Source organism: Arachis duranensis, chromosome 1 (genome assembly GCF_000817695.3).
Source record: "Arachis duranensis cultivar V14167 chromosome 1, aradu.V14167.gnm2.J7QH, whole genome shotgun sequence".
In the NCBI taxonomy this organism is placed as follows: Eukaryota; Viridiplantae; Streptophyta; class Magnoliopsida; order Fabales; family Fabaceae; genus Arachis; species Arachis duranensis.
The window spans coordinates 12,210,313-12,230,699 of NC_029772.3; the positions used below are offsets into that span (position 1 = coordinate 12,210,313).

The 20,387-nt window shown below is 32.7% G+C and overlaps 2 protein-coding genes across 2 annotated transcripts; both read right to left on the bottom strand.

Annotated features, from left to right (window-relative positions):
• Window positions 1-3,601: 3,601 nt before the first annotated feature.
• Window positions 3,602-7,285, bottom strand: LOC107475438 (pectin acetylesterase 8). The gene is made up of 13 exons (XM_016095075.1): window positions 6,960-7,285; window positions 5,739-5,885; window positions 5,532-5,614; window positions 5,282-5,411; window positions 5,126-5,205; window positions 4,957-5,043; window positions 4,752-4,876; window positions 4,621-4,681; window positions 4,472-4,525; window positions 4,323-4,400; window positions 4,138-4,243; window positions 3,918-4,063; window positions 3,602-3,847 (listed from the first exon to the last, which is right to left on the bottom strand). The coding sequence occupies exons 2-13, from the start codon at window positions 5,860-5,862 to the stop codon at window positions 3,719-3,721; spliced, it is 1,203 nt and encodes a 400-aa protein (XP_015950561.1). The 5' UTR covers window positions 5,863-5,885; window positions 6,960-7,285; the 3' UTR covers window positions 3,602-3,718.
• A 4,170-nt stretch (window positions 7,286-11,455) lies between these two features.
• LOC107475417 (pectin acetylesterase 8) lies at window positions 11,456-14,583 on the bottom strand. The gene is made up of 10 exons (XM_016095047.3): window positions 14,424-14,583; window positions 13,674-13,795; window positions 13,186-13,268; window positions 12,964-13,093; window positions 12,789-12,868; window positions 12,605-12,691; window positions 12,467-12,538; window positions 12,312-12,389; window positions 12,137-12,242; window positions 11,456-12,053 (listed from the first exon to the last, which is right to left on the bottom strand). Exons 1-10 carry the CDS (start codon window positions 14,516-14,518, stop codon window positions 11,782-11,784), a joined length of 1,125 nt encoding a protein of 374 aa, XP_015950533.2. The 5' UTR covers window positions 14,519-14,583; the 3' UTR covers window positions 11,456-11,781.
• Between the last annotated feature and the right edge of the window lie 5,804 nt (window positions 14,584-20,387).

A 20,387-nucleotide genomic window follows, 5' to 3' on the forward strand; every position in this document is an offset into this window, starting at 1 on the left:
AGCTTGCCATGGAAAGGAGTAAGAAGGATTGGATGAAGACAGTAGGAAAGCAGAGAGATGGAAGGGAAGGCATCTTCATGCGCTTATCTGAAGTTCCTACCAATGAATTACATAAGTATCTCTATCTTTATCTTTATGTTTTTATGCGTTCATCACCATATCCATCTGAGTTTGCCTGACTAAGATTTACAAGATGACCATAGCTTGCTTCATACTAACAATCTCCGTGGGATCGACCCTTACTCGCGTAAGGTTTATTACTTGGACGACCCAGTGCACTTGCTGGTTAGTTGTGCGAAGTTGTGTAATGCCATGGTATTGAACACCAAGTTTTTGGGGTTCATGACCGGGGATTATGAGAGTTGTGAAAAGTATTGTTCACAATTTCACGCACCAGCACCACCACTATTTCTTCTTCTTCTTCTTCCTCTTCTTCTTCTTCTTTCTCGCCGCCACGCCGCCTTGCCTCCCTGCTGTCCTGCACCAGCAGCACCACCATTTCTTCTTCTTCTTCTGAACTGAATTTTTTCTGAAATTTCTGGTTGTTGATTATTGTTTAAAGTGCATGTTGCTTGATTTTTCTGCTGATGATGATAATGATGACTATGATGATACTGGTGGTGGTAGTGGTTCTGCTTGATTGTTCTTTTGATTCCATTATCGATTAAGTTTTAAGTTATGGATTTTTGTTTTTCTGATTTTGGGTTCTGAGTTTTGACAATGAAGATGATTTTGAGTTCTGGATGTTGTTCTTCTATTATTGTTGTGGTTCTATTTCTTGCTGTTTTTATTGTTGTTTGTTTGAGTTCAGATGATGCTTTTCTGAGTTTTGATGATGATGATTTTTCTAAGTTTTGAGTTCATTGGTGTTGCTTTTGCTTCTGTTTTGCTTTTGTTTCTGATCTGGGTTCGGCTTCTGGGTTCAGCTTCTGGGTTCAGTTTTGATGATGATGATGCTGCTGCTTTTGTTTTGCTTTGGTTGATTTGGGGAAGAAGGAGAGGGGCATTTTCGTCCGAAGGACAATTTTAAAACAAATTGAAACTTTGGGGACAAGGAATTATACTTTGTTCTTATGAGGTTCTTAGTAAAAATATATTACTTCATACTATCGGGTCATTGAGGAGTGTTGCTAGACGCCAACCTTGATTAGTAAATTTAGTATGACTAATTTACTACTCGCTTAGTATTGAACCTATGGGGTCACACACCAATGAGTGTCCTAATATTTGCTATAGAATTATTTAATTATTATTTTGATTTGATCAAATAAATAATTATATTAATTCAGATGAAATATTATTATATTTTTTGCTAGCACCAAGAATATAATAATAGTATGATAATTGAGAATATTAAATGAGATTTGATAATAATTAGTTATTCTATTTCTAAACTTGAATTCTAAATTTAGATGAGATCCTAACTGATTTTGTTTCAAATTGAGTTATGATATGATTCATAAATTTGAATGATTCAGATTTAGAATTTCAAGATATGATTTAAATTTGAATTGAGATTCAAATTTAAAATCAATAACAAATCTCATACCATATATATGTATGCCAAGAGTACAGAAAATAGGTGAAAGTAAAACACAAGGGTTTTATTCCTTTATCTCTACACACATAAACGTATGTGAGCCTGATTCTTGAAGAAGAATTTTATTGCGTGCAAAGAGTTGCAAGAGGTTTCTCAATTTAGATCAGATGTCCATTGGTCAAGGAGTTGACAGCAAAGGTTGGTCTCGGTGTGGATACGCATAGAGTCTTTGTACAATCGAAGAATAAAGTTTTTACTAAAGCGTCTAAAGGTATTTAGATCTGATCTATATATTATTGGAATAAAGTTTAAACACAAAATAGATATTTAGGATTACTTTCTTTTCTTCCGCTGCGTGTTATGAACACATGGTAATCCCTCATAAAATAATCTGGAGTACAAAAGATTTGGATGTTGGAGTTGTATAAAGTGATATTTTTATTTGATGGTTTGATTTTTTCATTTGTTTTCGTTGATGGACTTAGTCTTCTTATGTGGTGCTCGTCCTCCTTTTTCTTTATTGGTTATTGTTAGAGTTGCTGCTTTCTTCTTTCTATCGTAGATTTTTGTGAAGGCATGTTTTTTATGAATTGTTGAGTTGTATGCACTTTCTGTTGTGTTTGTTCCATCTTTGCATGTATGTTCTTCTTTCGAAAATGTGTCTTAAATTTGTATGATTTTCTTTCTCCTTAATCTCTTGATGTGCATACAGTTTTCCAATGACATTTACAATACAAAGAACAAAAATGTGTAGATTTTTTTTAAATAAGTTATTTTTAATAAGAATAATTGAAATAGTATAAAGTGAAATTACCCGTCAATATTTTTCTTTGATCCACTCTGTCAAACAATGTCTCAAGTGATACAAATTTAAAATAGTGTTAGAAAATTTTTAATTTAAAAATACAATTTAAAAATACAATAAATATGTTTATTTTGTACCTTTTCATCTAATATAATCATTTCTAAGTAAAGAAACTCTTCTTCATTTGTGGGTGTAAGAATAGATGTTTATTACATTTAATGAGTTATTTATAAAAATAAATAAATTAATTATTGGGGTTATTAAGAATAAATTGTTTATAATGGTAAAATATAATAAATATAGGGATATGGATTCTTGTAGGTTACAAATTTGTATATATTTCTATTAGTGGTATATTTTTTTATATATTTTATTTTTTTGTTAATTTAAAAATAATAGTTGATTTGGTAAAAAATTAGTAGTTGATTCTAAAGTTTTGTCAAGTAAGCGATGTTGCTGACATGATATTAGCAGGAAGAGAGAAGTGCCTTAAGAGTAATAATGTGGGTAAACTTGTGTATTTACTTTTATATATTAAGAATAGAGGAAATAATAATTGATTTGGCAAAAAATTAGTGGTTGATTCTAAAGTTTTGCCAAGTAAATGATATTGCTAACATGACATTAGTAGACAAAGAGAAGTGACTTAAAAATAATGTAGATAAAGTTGTGTATCTACTTTTATATATTAAGAATAGATAAATAGATTAGTCTTTGCATACAATTCTGCTCTGGTAAGTGGTAATGGATGGATCACTAATTTAATTTAATTACATATCGTGTGTCTTCTCTCTCTTGGTATTTGATCAGATGGAATCCTTTTGTCTTCTGCGTTTCTCCTCTTACAAGAAGAGAGATTTTGCAGCACCGAGTTGATTTGTTTATTTACTCTTTTTGAAATATACAGCTAATCCCTATGTTTTGTATTTGCTTGTCTTTTTATTAGTGAAATGAAAGAATAAAGCTAACTATGGAATATTTGGATGCTGAAATGGCTAACTTACTTTGATTTCTTGATCACTGTAAGCTATGGTCGAAAACAAGAAGATGATTGAAACATTACTACTAAAATAAGGGATTTGAATTCTCTAAAGTTTGAATTTTACTTTAGAGAATAAAGTGTGATATCTCACCATTTATTTTATAAGTGAGATCAAAAATAAATATGAGAGAGAAACCATTCAAGAGTAGAAGATCACACTTTATCCTCTAAAGTATAAATTTTAAATTTAGAGGATCCAAATTCAAAGATAATATGATTACAAACGTAAAATATGATATATCATTAAGAGAAGATTACAACAATAATAACAGTTATTACTCATTACGTTGCATTATTTCCACAACTTTATGAAATATAAGATCATATATATCTAGAATTCAGGGTTGACTTTGACATTTAAGACGGGTTTACCACAAGTAGGGTTGCATGGGAAGGCACAATCAATGTGTTGAAAAGGCTTTCGATCATAAAACCAGTCACCAACAGCCTTAGCAATAGTCTGCAAATTAGTAATAAGATAAGCAAAGCAAAGCAAAAAGAAAGAGTGAGTGAGTGTTAGTAATACATACAGTATTTGCAAGCTGAGGTGCATCGGTTTTGAACCAAGACTCTTGCATTTCCGTTTGGCAGTGGATGTAGCAAGAATCTATGAACATTCCTTTTGATGGAGAGTTCTGCACCCCACTCAATGCCTTTATGAAATCCTCTCTAAACCCTGAACAAATCAAACACATTACTCATTATTAACATACACTCATACACACATTCATTGATTCTGTTCTTTTTCACCTTGCACAGCATCTAGTTGATCAGGTGTGCAATTGCTTATGTCATCTCTGCAGTTTTGCCAGCTGCCGTGTGGATCCGCCATGCCCGGTATCAAAATGTTTCTAATCTGAATGAAAATCACACAGATAATGTTGGGATCTTCCTACTATGATCAGCAATTTAACAGAATAATATGATCATGTCACCTGCCATGAGTCATAGGCCGCATTTACGACGAAAATGGGCGTGGCGATATCTTGTACTACATATTGTGGGAAAAAGCACTGCACTAGAAGCAGAGGTATCAGTGCTTGCTTCTTGCTTGCACAGTTACACAAATCAATCATAGACTTACCAGGCCAGCTCCATATTTTGAAGTGCAAGATTTAGACAAATACTTTGCTGATCCCTATGACAATGGACACCTCTTATCTTACTCATTATGGTGAAAAGTAGGGAAAATAAATTCAAAAGTTAAAGGAGGCCAAGAGTAGAGTAGAGTACATGTGTTTCAACAACTCCTTTGTAGAAATTTTCAATGCGCTTTGTTCCGGAGACATCTGGTCTGTTACACAACATATTTAAGCAAGTATCAAGTATGAAGAAGCAGAGCAAAACTAGGTAAGGAGTCATACAGATGGATAAAATAGCCGGCATCTGGCACGCATTTCACTCTAGCGCCATTTGGTAGGAAGGATTTGAAGCGATCACAGTTCAATATAGCAGCCAATCCTCCAGCAGAGCATCCAGACAGAATAGCCTGTGTAATAAGTAATTGAGTGAGTGAGTGAACCATAGAATATGAATAGCCTTAATGTAATGTGTGTGTCATTCTTTTACCTTTTCAGCATTCTCCATTCCTTTTGCAAGTAAATGCTTAATGACTGCTTCAAAAATTCTTGCTCCTCTGAAGTGCAGATTGTTTGTCTGATTTCACAATATAAATAATATCATGTCATAAAAATGTAATAGATTTTCCAAATACATTCAAAATTTTGAAAACACTTACTGGATCAACTTCTTCCACATCACCAGTAAATGATGATCCATCACAGTACCTAATCTTGATTCTGTTCCAGTTGTAGAAATCTGGAAACAAATGCATAACATTAACATAACACAATATGAATATGAATATGTGTAGTGTAACTCTGGATATACCAACCTGGATTATAATCTTGTTGGTTGTTAAGTATTCCATAAAATCCAGCCTGAGTATCCATTTGTTTGGATGAACCTAAGCGAGTGTCCTTGCGTTCAAGGCAAGAAGACACATCACTGCACCATCCTCCTCCCTATTAGCAACAAAACACAACTGCTTTAAAGTATGAGACTTTCACTTCAACTTAAATCATGCATTCATTTTCCTATTTTCCAAGCACCCTAACATTTCAATTTTTTCGGAAGGGATATACCTCAAGATGAACAATCCAGCTGTTAACACCTTCACCGGATCCCTTATCGAAGTGGTATGCCGGAGGACTACCATCCAAACAAACTGCACAGAAATGCTTAACTTGAATTTTCCAAACTAAATAAATACGACTGAAAATTAAAAACAGTTATAATGCTCAAGATCAAGATGATCCCTATAATCAATCACCAAAAACATTGTTTCTTACCGGCTCCTTTTGACTCTGCATCCTCCAAATAAGTTATTGGAACAAAACCAGATCCTTCTGACTTTATTAATAACAGTACACATACTAGAAGATTTAACCATTGCCAAATTCTTGATATCTCCATTCAGAAAAATCAAATAACAAAACCTATGCATTTGAAAACAAAAACAATGTGAGTTAAGTACAAGTATCAAGATACATACATAATTAACATAATATCAAACGATTTTGGCCAAAGTGAATTTTATATCATTTTTCAGCAATTCTCTTCTGCTCACCCTTGACCAAAAAATCAAAATTTTCTCATTTTAATGTCAGAAACCTATGAGTCAACCAATTTATATAGAACAAAAATCATTGACGACATCCTTGAATCATATATGAATAGCGAACGGTCATAGTTGGCACTTAGCAGAAAGATTTTTTGTTTTTTTTTGTTCTGGAATTTTAGAAATCCCCCTTCAGCTTTCTTGATGATTACAGAACATGGAAACAGAAAGGAAGAAAATATTACCTACACTTCCAATTTTTTATTGATGATATACAGATAAAAATTAAATATAAAGGAAAGAAAGGAATAAAAGAACATACAAGGAAAGAGAATTGTGGACAATATTGATATTGGAAGAATCACCAACAAGAAGATAACTACAGTATATTTTTCCTTTTATTGTTTGTTTGCAATGAAGATTATACATTTTAAATTCCTATTAATATGTCACGGGAAAAAGAAAATCATCATATCAATCAATATGATAATCTAAGAACCAACCAAACTTCAGCTCAACTGAGTACAGAAAAGAGAAAAAACTATCCCAGAAAACATAGGCTCCATTGATAATGATATTAATGCAAGTTAATAGAGGCACCCCAACTGCCACCTTTTTGCCACCAATGGAAAATACACAAGATAGAGCCATTTCTTCTATAATATGAGTTACTGTCACACCCTGCCCCTGCATGCAACCTCCTAACATATGCTAAAGCAAATATAGTTTTGTTTTCCCATTTCTTTTCATCGACAGTTTACCACCAAAGGAGCTAAATAAATAAGATTATCAATGTTTGCACCCCATTCAACAAAAACAAGAAACTCCTTTCAACCATATTAATATAATATCAACTAGAGAAAGAAAAAGAGAAAGAGAAGTATTATTGTGTAGAAAGCAAAGCATATATATGAGCATGAATATTGTATGAAGCGTTGGCAAGTAGATGGACCTGAAATGGGAGATGGGGTTGTGGAGCAATGTGAGTGAGGGTGGAGACTTTATACAGTGCTCCAAGCCTCCAACAGTGAAAGAGTGGAACTGAATGCTTATTGAAGTAAATGGTTAATGCAGTATGAAGAAAGAGGTCTTGTGAGGCAAAGTTTAATGGAATTGCAGGGAGTGTTTGGGCTTAGATTCTGGTTTTGGATTTTGTCTCTTTCTTATGAGTTGAGCTGTGACTGTGAGTGTATAGTGTCAAGTGTGAAACTGAAAGGTGATGTATGTTTTGCTCACTGCTCAGTTCACTTTGCCCAAACCAGAAGTGCCCAACATTCATTACCACCAGAAGTGTTAGGGACCAGCAAATTTTGTAAGTTGTAGCCATCAATAGTGTATTTAATAGTGTGAGATTTTATCTAACGTGGAAAATCACTTATTTTTGTTTTGCTGGCTAAATGCTGGCCAAATTTTAACAATTCTGATGGCCCTAGACTTTTCTCATTACCACAGACAAACCACTAAAATAATTGTGTTATTTAATGCTTTCCTATAACAGTAGTGTATTTTATTCCTTTAACAAAGTTTTAATATAATTTATTAAACTCAATGAGCGTTCTAAACAAATTTATTCACACCCTTTTATTTTATTTTTATTTTTTGATGGCATCCTTTTATCTTTGTGTATAAAACAATAACATGTATGGGAAGAAGCAAAGAAAAAGCATGCACAGAATATAACTGCTCTTAGCTCTGACGGGTTATTAACTTGTTATTATGTAAACGGCGCCGAATAAAAACGAAGGCAAGTGGGTTTGCCATGGACCCATGCATGCTTCTTTTGAATACTTTTGTGCCATACATATTTGCTTGTTATCTACAATCTACAATTAAATAAGGGCATATTTGAATAAAATGTATACAAAACAAATGTACATATTTGTCAAGACTCAACAAGCTAAGATACTCTTAATAATATTGATTATGAAAACATCAACTTAGCTTGTTCAGATTTGATTCTTTTCATTGAATGAAGAAGAAAAAAGATAACATTATTGGTGTAAAACAACATATATACTTATATAAATTATAGACAGTAGAATATTATTTTCAAAAGTGGAGCCAATGACTTTTAATTAATTAGCACTAGAGTGTCACTCATGTAATATGCAAGAATTTTTTATATTAAAATTATATAAAATTATATTTTCATTTGTTATTTTTATTTTTATATTTATTTTAATTCACGAACTTAGTCTTTTTATAAGTGTTTGTTTTTTTTGGATTGTTGTTGAAGTTATTTATTTTTTCTTCTTGTCATATATTTTTGTGAAGATGTATTGTCTGAGCTATTAATTTGTATGTATTTTTTTTTATTGGTTTTTTTTGTTTCATCGTATGTTTTTGAGTTTTTCATCTTAATATATACTTTGAATTTGTTTACTTTTTTTTCAATCTCTTGATTATGTCATTTTCATCCGATGATATTACTATTTCTATAATCATTAAAAAATATAAATAATGTTATAATTAGATTTAACCAAAAAAAGACTTTTGGGGTGGTGGAAGGTATTTATTTACAATATATAGTGTTCTTGCTATTAAAGGGGTCTATCAAGGTATGTATAACTTTTAATATAAAAAGTCGAGTAGGCGGATTGGTGCGAATGGAGAAGAAAAAAAAAATTGAATTACAAATATTTTCTGGGGATATCCATTTTCCTGGCGAAATGGATAAGGTATACCGACACAGTGGTATTTTGATACAACCCGAAAGGTTAAAAAAAGATTCAAAGGAATCAAAAAAAATTAAAAATTGGATCTCTGTCCAATGGATCACAATTATCAAGAAAAAGTATTTTGTTTTGGTTCGACCTGTAATTCTTCGTCACAGAAGGGGAGACGTTGTCCTATCTTTTCTATGGATGAGGTATACGCTAGACTTCAAAGAACACTAAATAGGGTGGATACCTACAAAAGATATTTTGATGCTCAAATCAGTAATAATTTAAAGAAGAAAGTGAGAATGACTTGAGTGAGTATTAAATTTCTCTTAACCTAATGTTACTTTATATAGACTGAATAGAGAATAAATATTTTGAATATGCTCAGTTAGCGAATCATAAGTTACGGTTGTGGTGAAAATCACAGTGTTATTCTCAACATTTGTTTTGACTATCTATTCTTAATATATAAAAGTAGGTGCATAAATTTATCCACATTACTTTTAAGACATTTCTTTTCTCCTACTAATATCATGTCAGCAATATTGTTTACTTGACAAAATTTTAGAATTAACCATTCGATTCTTACCAAATTAACTATTATTTCCAAATCAGCAAAAAATAAAATATGCAAATAAAAAACTAAAAAATACAATACAATAAATTTATAACCTACAAATACATTAAATTCATATTCCTATATTTATTATATCTTAACGTTATAAACAATACAATAAATTTATAACCCCAACAATTAATTTATTATTTTTTATAAATAACTCACTAAAGGTAATAAACATCCATATTACAAATGTCATAATAATAATATTATTAATCATAATAAATTTTACGTTATAAGTATTCAAATTCTACACTATTTAAACTACTTATATAAGTCTCGTATCACTATTCATTCAAATAACATCAAATTTAGCACAAAAAATTTATTTTCGAACTACACATCTCAAACTTACTCAATAGAGTATCATTCTTTCATAGCAAAATGATTAGAAATTGAATAACTATCAAAGATCTAATGGCCATGCAATGAGAATCTGATGATCAGGTATGAAAAAAAAACTCACAACATGCATCATACATTCATACTTACTCAAATACCATATACCTAATGATAACATAAATTGAATATTGGAATAGGAAAAGATCTTTACAATTTTAGCAACTATAAACAAAATTGATAACAAATTTGGATGGAACTATATTGAATGTAAAAAATGTCAAAAGAAAGCATATAAAAAAATAACTACATTTGTGGCACATGTAATCAAATATCACGATATTCAACATTAAAATAACTCTATATACTTTTTATAATCTCATCTATCAAATTATTAGTTACTAACCCAATACTTATTTTAGGTTTAGAATTCAATTAAAGGTTTTAGATCAAAGTGTTACAGCAACTTTTGTACTATTTGATCGAAGGAAAAAACTTATTAGGCACAACTTCTTCAAATCTAATGACATTACAGAAAAATAATGACATTGAAGTACCACCCCATCAAGAGATTAAGGAGAACGAAAACCATACAAATTTAAGACACATCTTCGGAAGAAGAACATACATACAAAGATGGAACAAACAACACAATAGAAAGTGTATCAAACTCAATAATTCATAAAGAACCTACAACAGAAAAAAGAAAATAACAACTCTAACAACAACTAATAAAAAAAGGAAGACGAGCGTCACATAAGAAGACTAAATCCATCAACTAAAACAAATCTAAAAATTAAACCACCAAATAAAAATGTCACTTTGTACAACTCCAACATCCAAATTTTTTGTACTACAAATTATTTTAAATAAAATACCTTTTAAATTTAACTTTAATTTACACATATTTAATTTATTTATACAAAACATAACAATTTTTAATATTTATTATATATTATCATTAATTTACTACCTGCGCATCGCACGGATCTCATTCTAGTTTCATTGAATTGTTGGTGATGACGTGTGATAGAGTCATCATGCCGTTGTGTTAAGTGTTATCATATTTTTGAGTCATGGGTTGAGTTATAACTTTTTAGGGCCGATGTATAAATTTTATTGACCAAATTATAGGTAATAGATCAAAATTTGTTCTCTTAGTAATAGGCGACAATTATCGAATAATATTACCAAGTCATATGTAACAACATGAGTAATGGTTATTTATGAGTCATGAAAATTCTAACATTCTTTTTGACTTAATATTTCAAATATAGCTTGTAGCGACTGAATTATAGTAACCAGATAATATAGGATTATGACTCAATTTGCATTTGAAGCATACATAATATTAATCAGATTACTAAATGGGATTAGCACTGCCACCATAATTGTGTTGTCCACTAAATATATTTTGCTTCACTTCCTCCACAATATACACACAGAAGGTTTTACTGGATACGGGGATCTAATTAAGATAAGGAATGCAAGTGGATTTGCCTGTAGAAAGTGGTCCAAATAAATTAAAGCATGATTAGTGGCCTGGCCCTGCAATGTTGCTTATGACTTATGTGGCCTCTAATCTTCACTCACCAGTCACCAGACTAGACATATTGCATTATTATTCATCATCAACTCATCATTGAAAACTTGGGGACCTCATTCACCCTAAATAGTAAATACCTACTTTTTAAAAGAACATAACAAAAAAGTTTTTAATCCTAGAAACGAGGCCAATATAAGCTATGTATGGATAAGTATGGGCTAGTTTTGATGAGAAATCCATGAGTCTAGGGCATGTGTGTTAGAAAATAAAAAAGATAGTAATAATCTAAAAGAGGCCCAAATTTATTGTTCCATTTTATTAAAGCGTATATATAGCAGACTATAAGTAGTTGTGACATTCAACTAGTAATTACTATGCATGGAGACGGAAGAGTGCCTCCTTTCCTTGGCTGACTTGTTTAATAAATTACAAATGATATATTTTGCCGTTCACTTTGACGTGCAATAATAATAAATTGGTGAAAACTCACGTACAGTTATCTTTATTGATATTTAAGAATGTTAGAATCATCTAACAGTTTTTAACAGTTTTAAACTATTAACTTCACATAAAGACAACTGCACGTAAGTCTTTTTTTAATAAATGTCTAATCATCTGAGCGGTTGTTATCAAAGATACGGTTGTGGCAGGTGGGGTTGCAAGGGTAAGTGCAATCAATCTCATGGAATGGCCTTCTCTCATAATACCAATCTCCGACAGCCTTGGCGATTGTTGTTTTGGCCAACACAGGCGAGTCAGCTCTCATCCATGTCTCTTGGGTTCCCATTTGGCAGTGAGCATAGCATCCATCTATGAACTTCCCCCGAGCTGGCGTGCTCCCCACTCCACTCAATGCGCTCAAGAAGTTCGTCCTGAACCCTGATCATCATCATCACCATCATCACCATTATTATTCTTAGTAATACATTTTAACATCACTCACAATTCTTATGTATGTTCACCTTGCATTACACTGAGTTGAGCAGAAGAACATTTCTTAATATCAAGCTTGCAATCGCGCCATTGCCCGTGCGGATCAGCAACACCCGGTGCCAATATGTTCTTTATCTGAACACACAATAATCCTAATTAATTAACGCTTCCTTCTTCACCACAACACAATAACAACAATCTTACCTGCCATGAGTCATATGCTGCATTAACAAAGAAAATTGGTGTCCTGATCTGTGATACCACATTCTCTGGGAAGAAACACTGCATCATGAAGACATATGCATGAAATAATGACTCTCGCTCGCTCAAAATGAAAAATAAATGAGTCACAAACTAACCAGCCCTGGACTCAGTCTTGAAGTGCACGAGGCAGGCAAATTCTTCGCCGATGAACATCCTGAAAGAATAGCCTGTACTTACAATTTTCAATTAGCGAACCCCAATCATTTGGAACATAAATAAATAATGTCGCTTACATTTTGAGCATTTCTCATTCCTTTTGCCAGCAAGTCTTCAATGACAGCAACGAAAATTCTTCCTCCTCTGTAGTGCAAATTGGTTTTCTGATTTATTTATCATGTGCAAATCTCATCAGAATGGAAATTACAAAATAACAAATCTCATCACTTAGAACAGAATTTTCAATGTTGCAATTCTTACAGGATCAACTGCTTCGACGTCACCGGTAAACGATGAACCATCACAGTATCTAACCTTGATTCTGTTCCAGTTGTAGAAATCTGAAATATGCAGCACTTGTTAAGATCCATAAAATTAAAAAATGTTTGTGTTAATGAGGAGAAAGAATCAAAATTGTGACTAGTGAAGAATATACCTGGGTTAAATTTTTGCTTGTTGCTCAAATATCCAGAAAAGGAAGCTGTCTGATCCATTTTCTTAGATGAACCTAAGCGAGTGTCCCTGCGATCGAGACAAACAGAGGCATTGTTGCACCAACCTCCTCCCTGGAAAGAAAATGTCTCTTGAAGATCAATATCAAGAAGAGATCAAAGAAATCAAAAGAAGGAAACACGGTTTTAGTTGGTGAGTTTGCAACCTCAAAGTGAACAATCCAGTTGTTAATTCCTGCTCCAAACCCCTTATCAAAGTGGTAAGCTGGTGGACTTCCATCCAAGCAAACTGCACACAATGTTTAAACATCAATCTTCCAACTGTTATAAACAATTCAATATAGCTAAAACTATAAACTTCATGTGTCTTCCTCTGATATTGTGTGCTATTACTTGTTACATATGACATCTCTTGATTTATAATCACTGTTATATTTACAAGGGAAGTTAATGTCGAATATTATGAAATACTAGGATATATATATAGTGTCATACAGCATAAATCTCAAGGGGTGTTCTATATGATATTACTAAATTTTAAGAGATGTTAGTGCAGTAAATAATACTCCTTATGATCCCTTTTATTTGACATATAAATGTGGAGATATCTTAAATAGTGACAGGTGAAAATAAAAAAACAAATAGAGATGATCCTTTAACAGCCAAAGAACAAAAAGAAAGAAAAAATGCTCACCAGCGCCTTTTGGTACAGCACTTTGAACATAAGTGAGTCCTACATCAACCCCTTCTGCCTTAAGCAATAGAACTACAAAAACCAGAAGACTTAACCATTTTGCCATTCTTGTGCCCTTCATTCTGCATCAAATCCACATGGAACATGAAATATTTTAAATCCATATAACAATCCTTTTTTTGTGGGTACATCCATATAATCAATCTTAGAATCAGTGAACTATATTTTTATCTTGTTGGTGCCTGAAAGATTAATTTATTCAATAAACAATACCAGAAATCATGACGGACTGAGTCAACTGTTATTAGACTAAAAAAAATATTATATTACTGAGTTTAGCTGAGGCACATCAATGACCCTTTTACTGATAGTACCTAAAATAGAAAAGCCCACAAACTATGGCATTTTCATAGGGAAATAGATGAGGCAATAAATAAAATCACAAAAAAGCAAAGATATAAAGTTGCAACCATCCCCTCAAAACTTATATAAGAAACCAAATCATTGATGTCATTCCAACCCAGCTGCATGTACTTTATAGATCAACAACCATCTTGTTCAGTAGGGAGCTAAACTCCAACAACATTTCCTCTATTCTAAAATTCCCAAAAATAGCCATAAACTCTCCTTCCAGAAGCAAACAGATAGATGTCCAAAATAAACACAATTAAAAACAACAAATAGGAGAAGTGAAAAGCAATAACAAAATGTAGAAAGTATATGGGTATGAAGCTGAGTTGATGTCAGTACCTGAAATGGAAGAAGATGGAGTGATGAATGGCTTGGAACAAGCTAAAGTGTGTTGCAATAATAAATGTTGAGCCCCCTGATGCCCCTTCTAACATGCTAGCTTTGCATTGGCAACCGACAACCCTTTGGAAAAATCAAATTAAAAAGTGGGCCTCTCTAATCTAATTGTTTTTAAAGTTGAAAGGACATATTGGAAACACCTTTTTTCTAATCACGGTTTAGTTAATTTATGTATTAAAAATTAAGATTATAAATTAAAAAAGTATATTAAAAATAAAAAAATAAATTTTTAATATACTTATTTTATGTTTATTAAAAAAATTTTTAAAATTTATTAGTAATAATTTTATTATGTATTTTAAAATATGTGTTAGCATTTTTTTTAAATATATAATAAGGTGAATCGACTTTCGTTGCATGGATTTGCGTGCTAATAATGATACCAAACTAGGCATCTTTCTCTTAGATTTCACAAACGTCTTTTATAAATATAGCATGAGTGGAACTTTTGCCACACTTTTTTACTTTTTCTCCTCTCCTTATTTGATTTGTTTATTTATTTTGGCATATCCTTTTTCTTTTCTTAGCCTATGGCTGGATTGACATCTGTAAAGTCGTGTAAAGATGTTTCCGAATAGCAATCAAATCTTTAAGGTTTCTTAATGCAACGAACTTCCTTAATCTTGAAATAAAATCTTAAACTAAAATGCATGACTAATATTTGATATTCTAATGTACTGCAAAAAAACACTTCAAAATTTGATTATTTTCTTATGCTTTTATTCTCATAATATTATTCAAATCTAAATTGATAGATAAAAAAAAAAAAAACACAGACACAGAGACATAGTGAGTAGAAAAGAAAGAACGCGGAAGAGGGTTATGTTACCCTGCATTATTATTAATTTGTTATTCTATTCCTTCAGGTTTGACCATGTTGTTGACAGTTGAGCATGGGACATTTGTCGGTGAATTCCTTAATAATATATAATACAGTATACACTTAGGATTTCATATTTGATGCATGCATCCATCGTTGTCCATTTGACATGACATCATCACCATCACCGACTCTCTCTCTCTCTCTTTCTCTCTCTCTTCATCACATTCTAAGCTGTCATCCATTGACCTTTCTTCTCGATGACTTGTTATTTTTATTCTGTTTTGTAATTTTTAATATTTTTATTTTAAATATTAAAAACAATTAATAAAAATTTATTTTATATTATATATACAAATTTAATTTTAATATATTTTTAATTAAAATAATTTTATACATGAATTTAATTATGAAAAAGTATAAGAAGACAATGAATTTAATAAACAATGTGAATAATAGAATGAAAAAAAATTAAAATCAGATGATAATTAATTTAATTAATTTTTGGCAATTCCCCAATTTAAATTAAAAAAATTCAAACAAGAACAATTAGATCAGTACTTCGAAGCCTTTCTCTCCCCTATTCTCTTCTCATCTTACCGGTCCGTTCCATTAGGAACACCAGCCGTCACCCAGAACACCAGTCGATGCCGTTCTGCCAACCACGAACATTTGAGCATCCCCCTTTACGCACGTTGCATCATTCACGTAGCCCTCCACACATTGACCGTGCAACCCATCCTCCCCAGCTGGCTGGTTTCACCGTGACAGCATCTTTATCCGCGACATACAGGAGACAGATGGTTGTTTTAGTGAATAATTGGATAATCATTTTTTGTTCTTTAAAGTCGGATGTTCATTTCTATACGTAATCGGTTGATTATTATTATTATTAGTTATGTAGATAGTTAGTTTTTGTTACGACGCGAGTGCGACAGACTAGGAAGCTAGGGCGGTGGTGGCAGGATGCGTACCAGCGTGGGAGAGAGTGGAGAGCCAAGCACCAGAGACGCGCAACCGAAACGAGGAAGGCGACACGGGATGTCGGCGGATGACACAGCGCACCGAGAAGGAGACGTCTGTCCGACTTATTGGCTGCCGACGACAAAGACAGACACATGTGAGAGAGGTGGGTGGACTGGGTCGAAGCTGATGAACATTGCTGAGGGTTGGATGGTCAGTAAAGAATATCGGAAATGGCTACCGTCTGGGGAGGAAAAAGAATTTGATGGCGAAACTGTTTATAATTAGGATTTTGATAGTTGTTTTTGTAAAATAACTAAATGAGAGCTTTTGAATTTAAAATAATTTATAAAATAGTATTCATTTTTTACTTCTATTAAACCAAATAACCAGCTAATTATTCACATCGTCAAAATTTTTCATTATTTTTTGACAAAATTTATAATTAAACAATAATATAAAATATTTTACATAATTAACACATTAAAATTATTACACTCGTCAAAATAATATAAATATCATTACTCAAAACCTTATCTATTACATATTAGAGCTATTGGTCCCAAACATGCGCTAGGATGAGTAGGATCACCATATAGCCGAAGAAAATAATTAAAAAAGGGTAAATAATATAGGCACTAATAAGTTGCGTAAACAATTTATATAGTGAATTAGTGACAAGAGCTGTGTAGCATGGTTTGCAAAGATAGTCTAAATTTAGCTAAATTAAAAGACAATTTGATGATGACCACATAAAAGTGATAGATGAAATGAATGAGTTAATTAAGAAAATCATTAATTTAAAATTAATAAAGAAAAAAATTTATCGATGCTAATTAAGAACAATTAGAAAATGACTTGAAATATACTAGAGTTATAAATTTCACCTATTTTTTAATTGTCATGACTCATGAATGTTGAACAAAATTCTATTACTCATTAGTTCCTTGATTAATATATATGATATAATAGTTAAAATGTTAATATAACTAAATTTTTCTCTCAAAATCATGCAATTTTGAATGGACTTCTGCGTAATGCATGTGAATATATAAATAAAATAAATGTGGAGAAGAAGAATGGAGTAATGTGCGGTTTCTTAATTTCCTCTGGCAATGTATTTGGGTGCTACTTCAACACATGAACCAACAGAAGACCAACTAAGAATGTCGGCCCATCACAAATCCTTGTCCCCTCATCTCTGTGTACCAATAAAGGATTTTAGAAATGCAAATAAACTCAAACTAACGGTGCTAAAATTTTATGTGGTTAAAGCCTATGGTTTTCAGGGTATAATTAATGAGTCTGCCTATATATATAATCAGTCATTAGATAATTCTATATATTTAGCAGTTCGATCGATCAGCTGATGGTTTGGACAATTTTTATTAAAATAATTTCCCCAATTAATTAGCTTGTTGATTGTTACGAGTGTCGGCTAATCTAAGCATGTGGATTTCTTTTTTTTTCAATTTGCTAATTGTGTGCTACTATATATATGCACATTATTGCATAATAATGCTAGCTAATAATAGGGGTCAGTTAGTTGGTGAGTTAATATAAAAACAAAGCTTTGGCATAAAACAAAAACAAGTCCCTAACATTTCTCCTTAAACTGTATGTAAATAAACATGATGAATTCTAGTACCAATTACTTGTTGTAAAATGACAATACAATCCTCACTCAAAAGATAAGGATTACAAAGGAAACAAGTCTTCCCAACTACCCTAATTATTGAAAGGACGAGATCGACGAAATATATATATAAACTACTTGAATGGTGATGGTTCGATATCGATGGAGAGAGACCTCCCTAACAAAGCTCTTTACATACAGCTTATAGTGCATTGTGTACAAATGGAAAAAAGCATATTAATTTGGTTTGAAAGCTTATATGTGATTGTGCACCAAATTTACAATTAATTAGTAGTATGCAGGGCTAGAAGTGAGTCAGGTTAGTTCATAAGCCAATTTGAGCTCGACTCGTTAATAGTTGGATAAGCTGAGTTCGTGAGATTAATATTTTTATAATTTATTAATATAGAATTATATAAATTATGTTCTTGTATGGATACCTTGAGGGAGAGCTCCGTCTCTGGGAGTCGACACCAAGTTGTTACTTTTGGTGCCGACCTTTGCGTTTTGTGGTAATCCGAGCTTTACTCCAAGAGGGTGTCCAATCACATAGAACTTTGAGTAAGAAACCGGGGGGGCGGGGGTGTACCTGCAAAGACACTCCGAAACTTAAGTCAGTATTGAGAATTCAATGTGTCTTTTTTTAGGATGGAAGATCGTACCTTTTATGGGTGAAAATGTACTAGTCCGTTATGCTTTTGCTTTATTGCCTGTATTAAAGAGCAATAATGCTAGGTTGGATGTTTCGCTTTTTGGAAAGCAGTCCGTTAAGTTGAATTATAACATAAGTTGCCGATTAATGATGTTTGAATGCTGATTAATAACTGTAACGCCGATTAATAGCGTAAATTGCTGAGTTATGATTTGTAATGCTGATCTTGTAACGGTCCTGATCATAGTCCCCAAGCTTAGCCTGAGAGTAAGTTTTAGTGAATCAGGTTGAGCTTTAAATGAAGCATAAGTCGACAATTACATGTTACGTCGGCGATATGTGTTGGACCTGAAGCCCCAACTCAAGATGTTTTATTAAAAAGGGTTAGTAAAAGAAAAGATTTATTAAAATGTAAACAGTTTTTAAATGAAGAGAGAGAAGTAATGATGACATTAAGTGCGCTGTCATTTCCAAGACTGCTCTTTGGGCGGTTGATGTGACTGAGAAGTGGGTTATTGTTTACTGAAGGGTTTTTGTAACTTATTGGTAATTGTTACTGGAATACCAATAGTGTAGCATCATTTTTGAGTTTGTGAGATAAAGTTGTCAGTGGAATTTTCCAAGGGGAGAAAAATGAGTAAAAGAGGTATGTGAAAAAATTTTGTTTCTGCTTCTTCACTGAGTTTCTTTTCTTCTTCCTTCGTTTCTGTTTGTTGCTGTTGATAGGGTTTGAGAAGGATAAGAATGAGAGGATGGACTGGTCTTATGACTGGGTTAATGAAGATGTTAGGAGTCGTATGTCATTGTTCTTGGATCATGGAGGTGTAGATGAAGTGGATAAGAGTAAAGTTGTTAGGTATGGCTCTGGAATTTGATTGGAGCTACTGCCTTGTTCTGAAAGTGATAGGTTTTTCATAGGGGTGAGGGGTTTGAACACTTTTTATGTATAGTTGTGTTCTTGAAGAGTTGAAGGTTAAGCTTCCATTTAGCGATTTTGAATGTCAGGTTTTGAAGCAGCTGAATTGTGCCCCATCTCAGCTCCATCCGAATGGGTGGACTTTTCTTCGTGCATTTGAGATATTGATGGAGTTTCTCGAGGAGGCTCCTACGGTGGAGTTGTTTTTCTCCCTGTTTCAAGCGAAAGGTGTTTGGAAGGGGGTGTGGGTGAACTTTAACAGTTCTCCAAGGTTTGCTGTATTCAGACTTTACAAATCCTCCTTTAAAAATTTTAAGGAAATGTATTTGAAAGTAAGAAGTGTTGAGGGTGACTTCCCATTTTATATGGACGAGCATTTTGGGGAGAGATTTTCGATCTGGTGGTGCTCGGAGCCACATAATATTTTGGGACCAGAGGTTATAAGTGCAAGGAATGAATGTATCATTGAGTATTTAGTTGAGGCTATTGATCGGAACGAGTTAATTTCGGTGTTTGACTTGCTCCAATGGGACGAGAATAGGGAAGCAGTTATAGAGTATTTAGGTAAGTTGTGTGATTGTTGTTAGATTGGGTGGGATTGTATAGTTGTTCTGATTTTTATTTTGTTTTTTGGTAGGTGAAAAATATCCTGGTGTATCTACTGCGAGTTTGAGAGCTCGAGTGAAGAGTAAAGGTCTTGACAAAGAGGGATCTTCATCAAAAGCGGAGAAGGTCGGTACTAGAGAGGTTAATCAGCCAAAGCCAAAGCAGACAAAGGTAATTTTGAAAAGAAAAAAAATCAGATGTAGTGGATGTGTCCGAAGATTTGGAAGATGGGTTGGAGGTTCCGGCCGAGGAACTACAGAGGTTTTATGATAATCAGAAAAAATTGCATGACGTAGTTGAGCAGAGTGAAG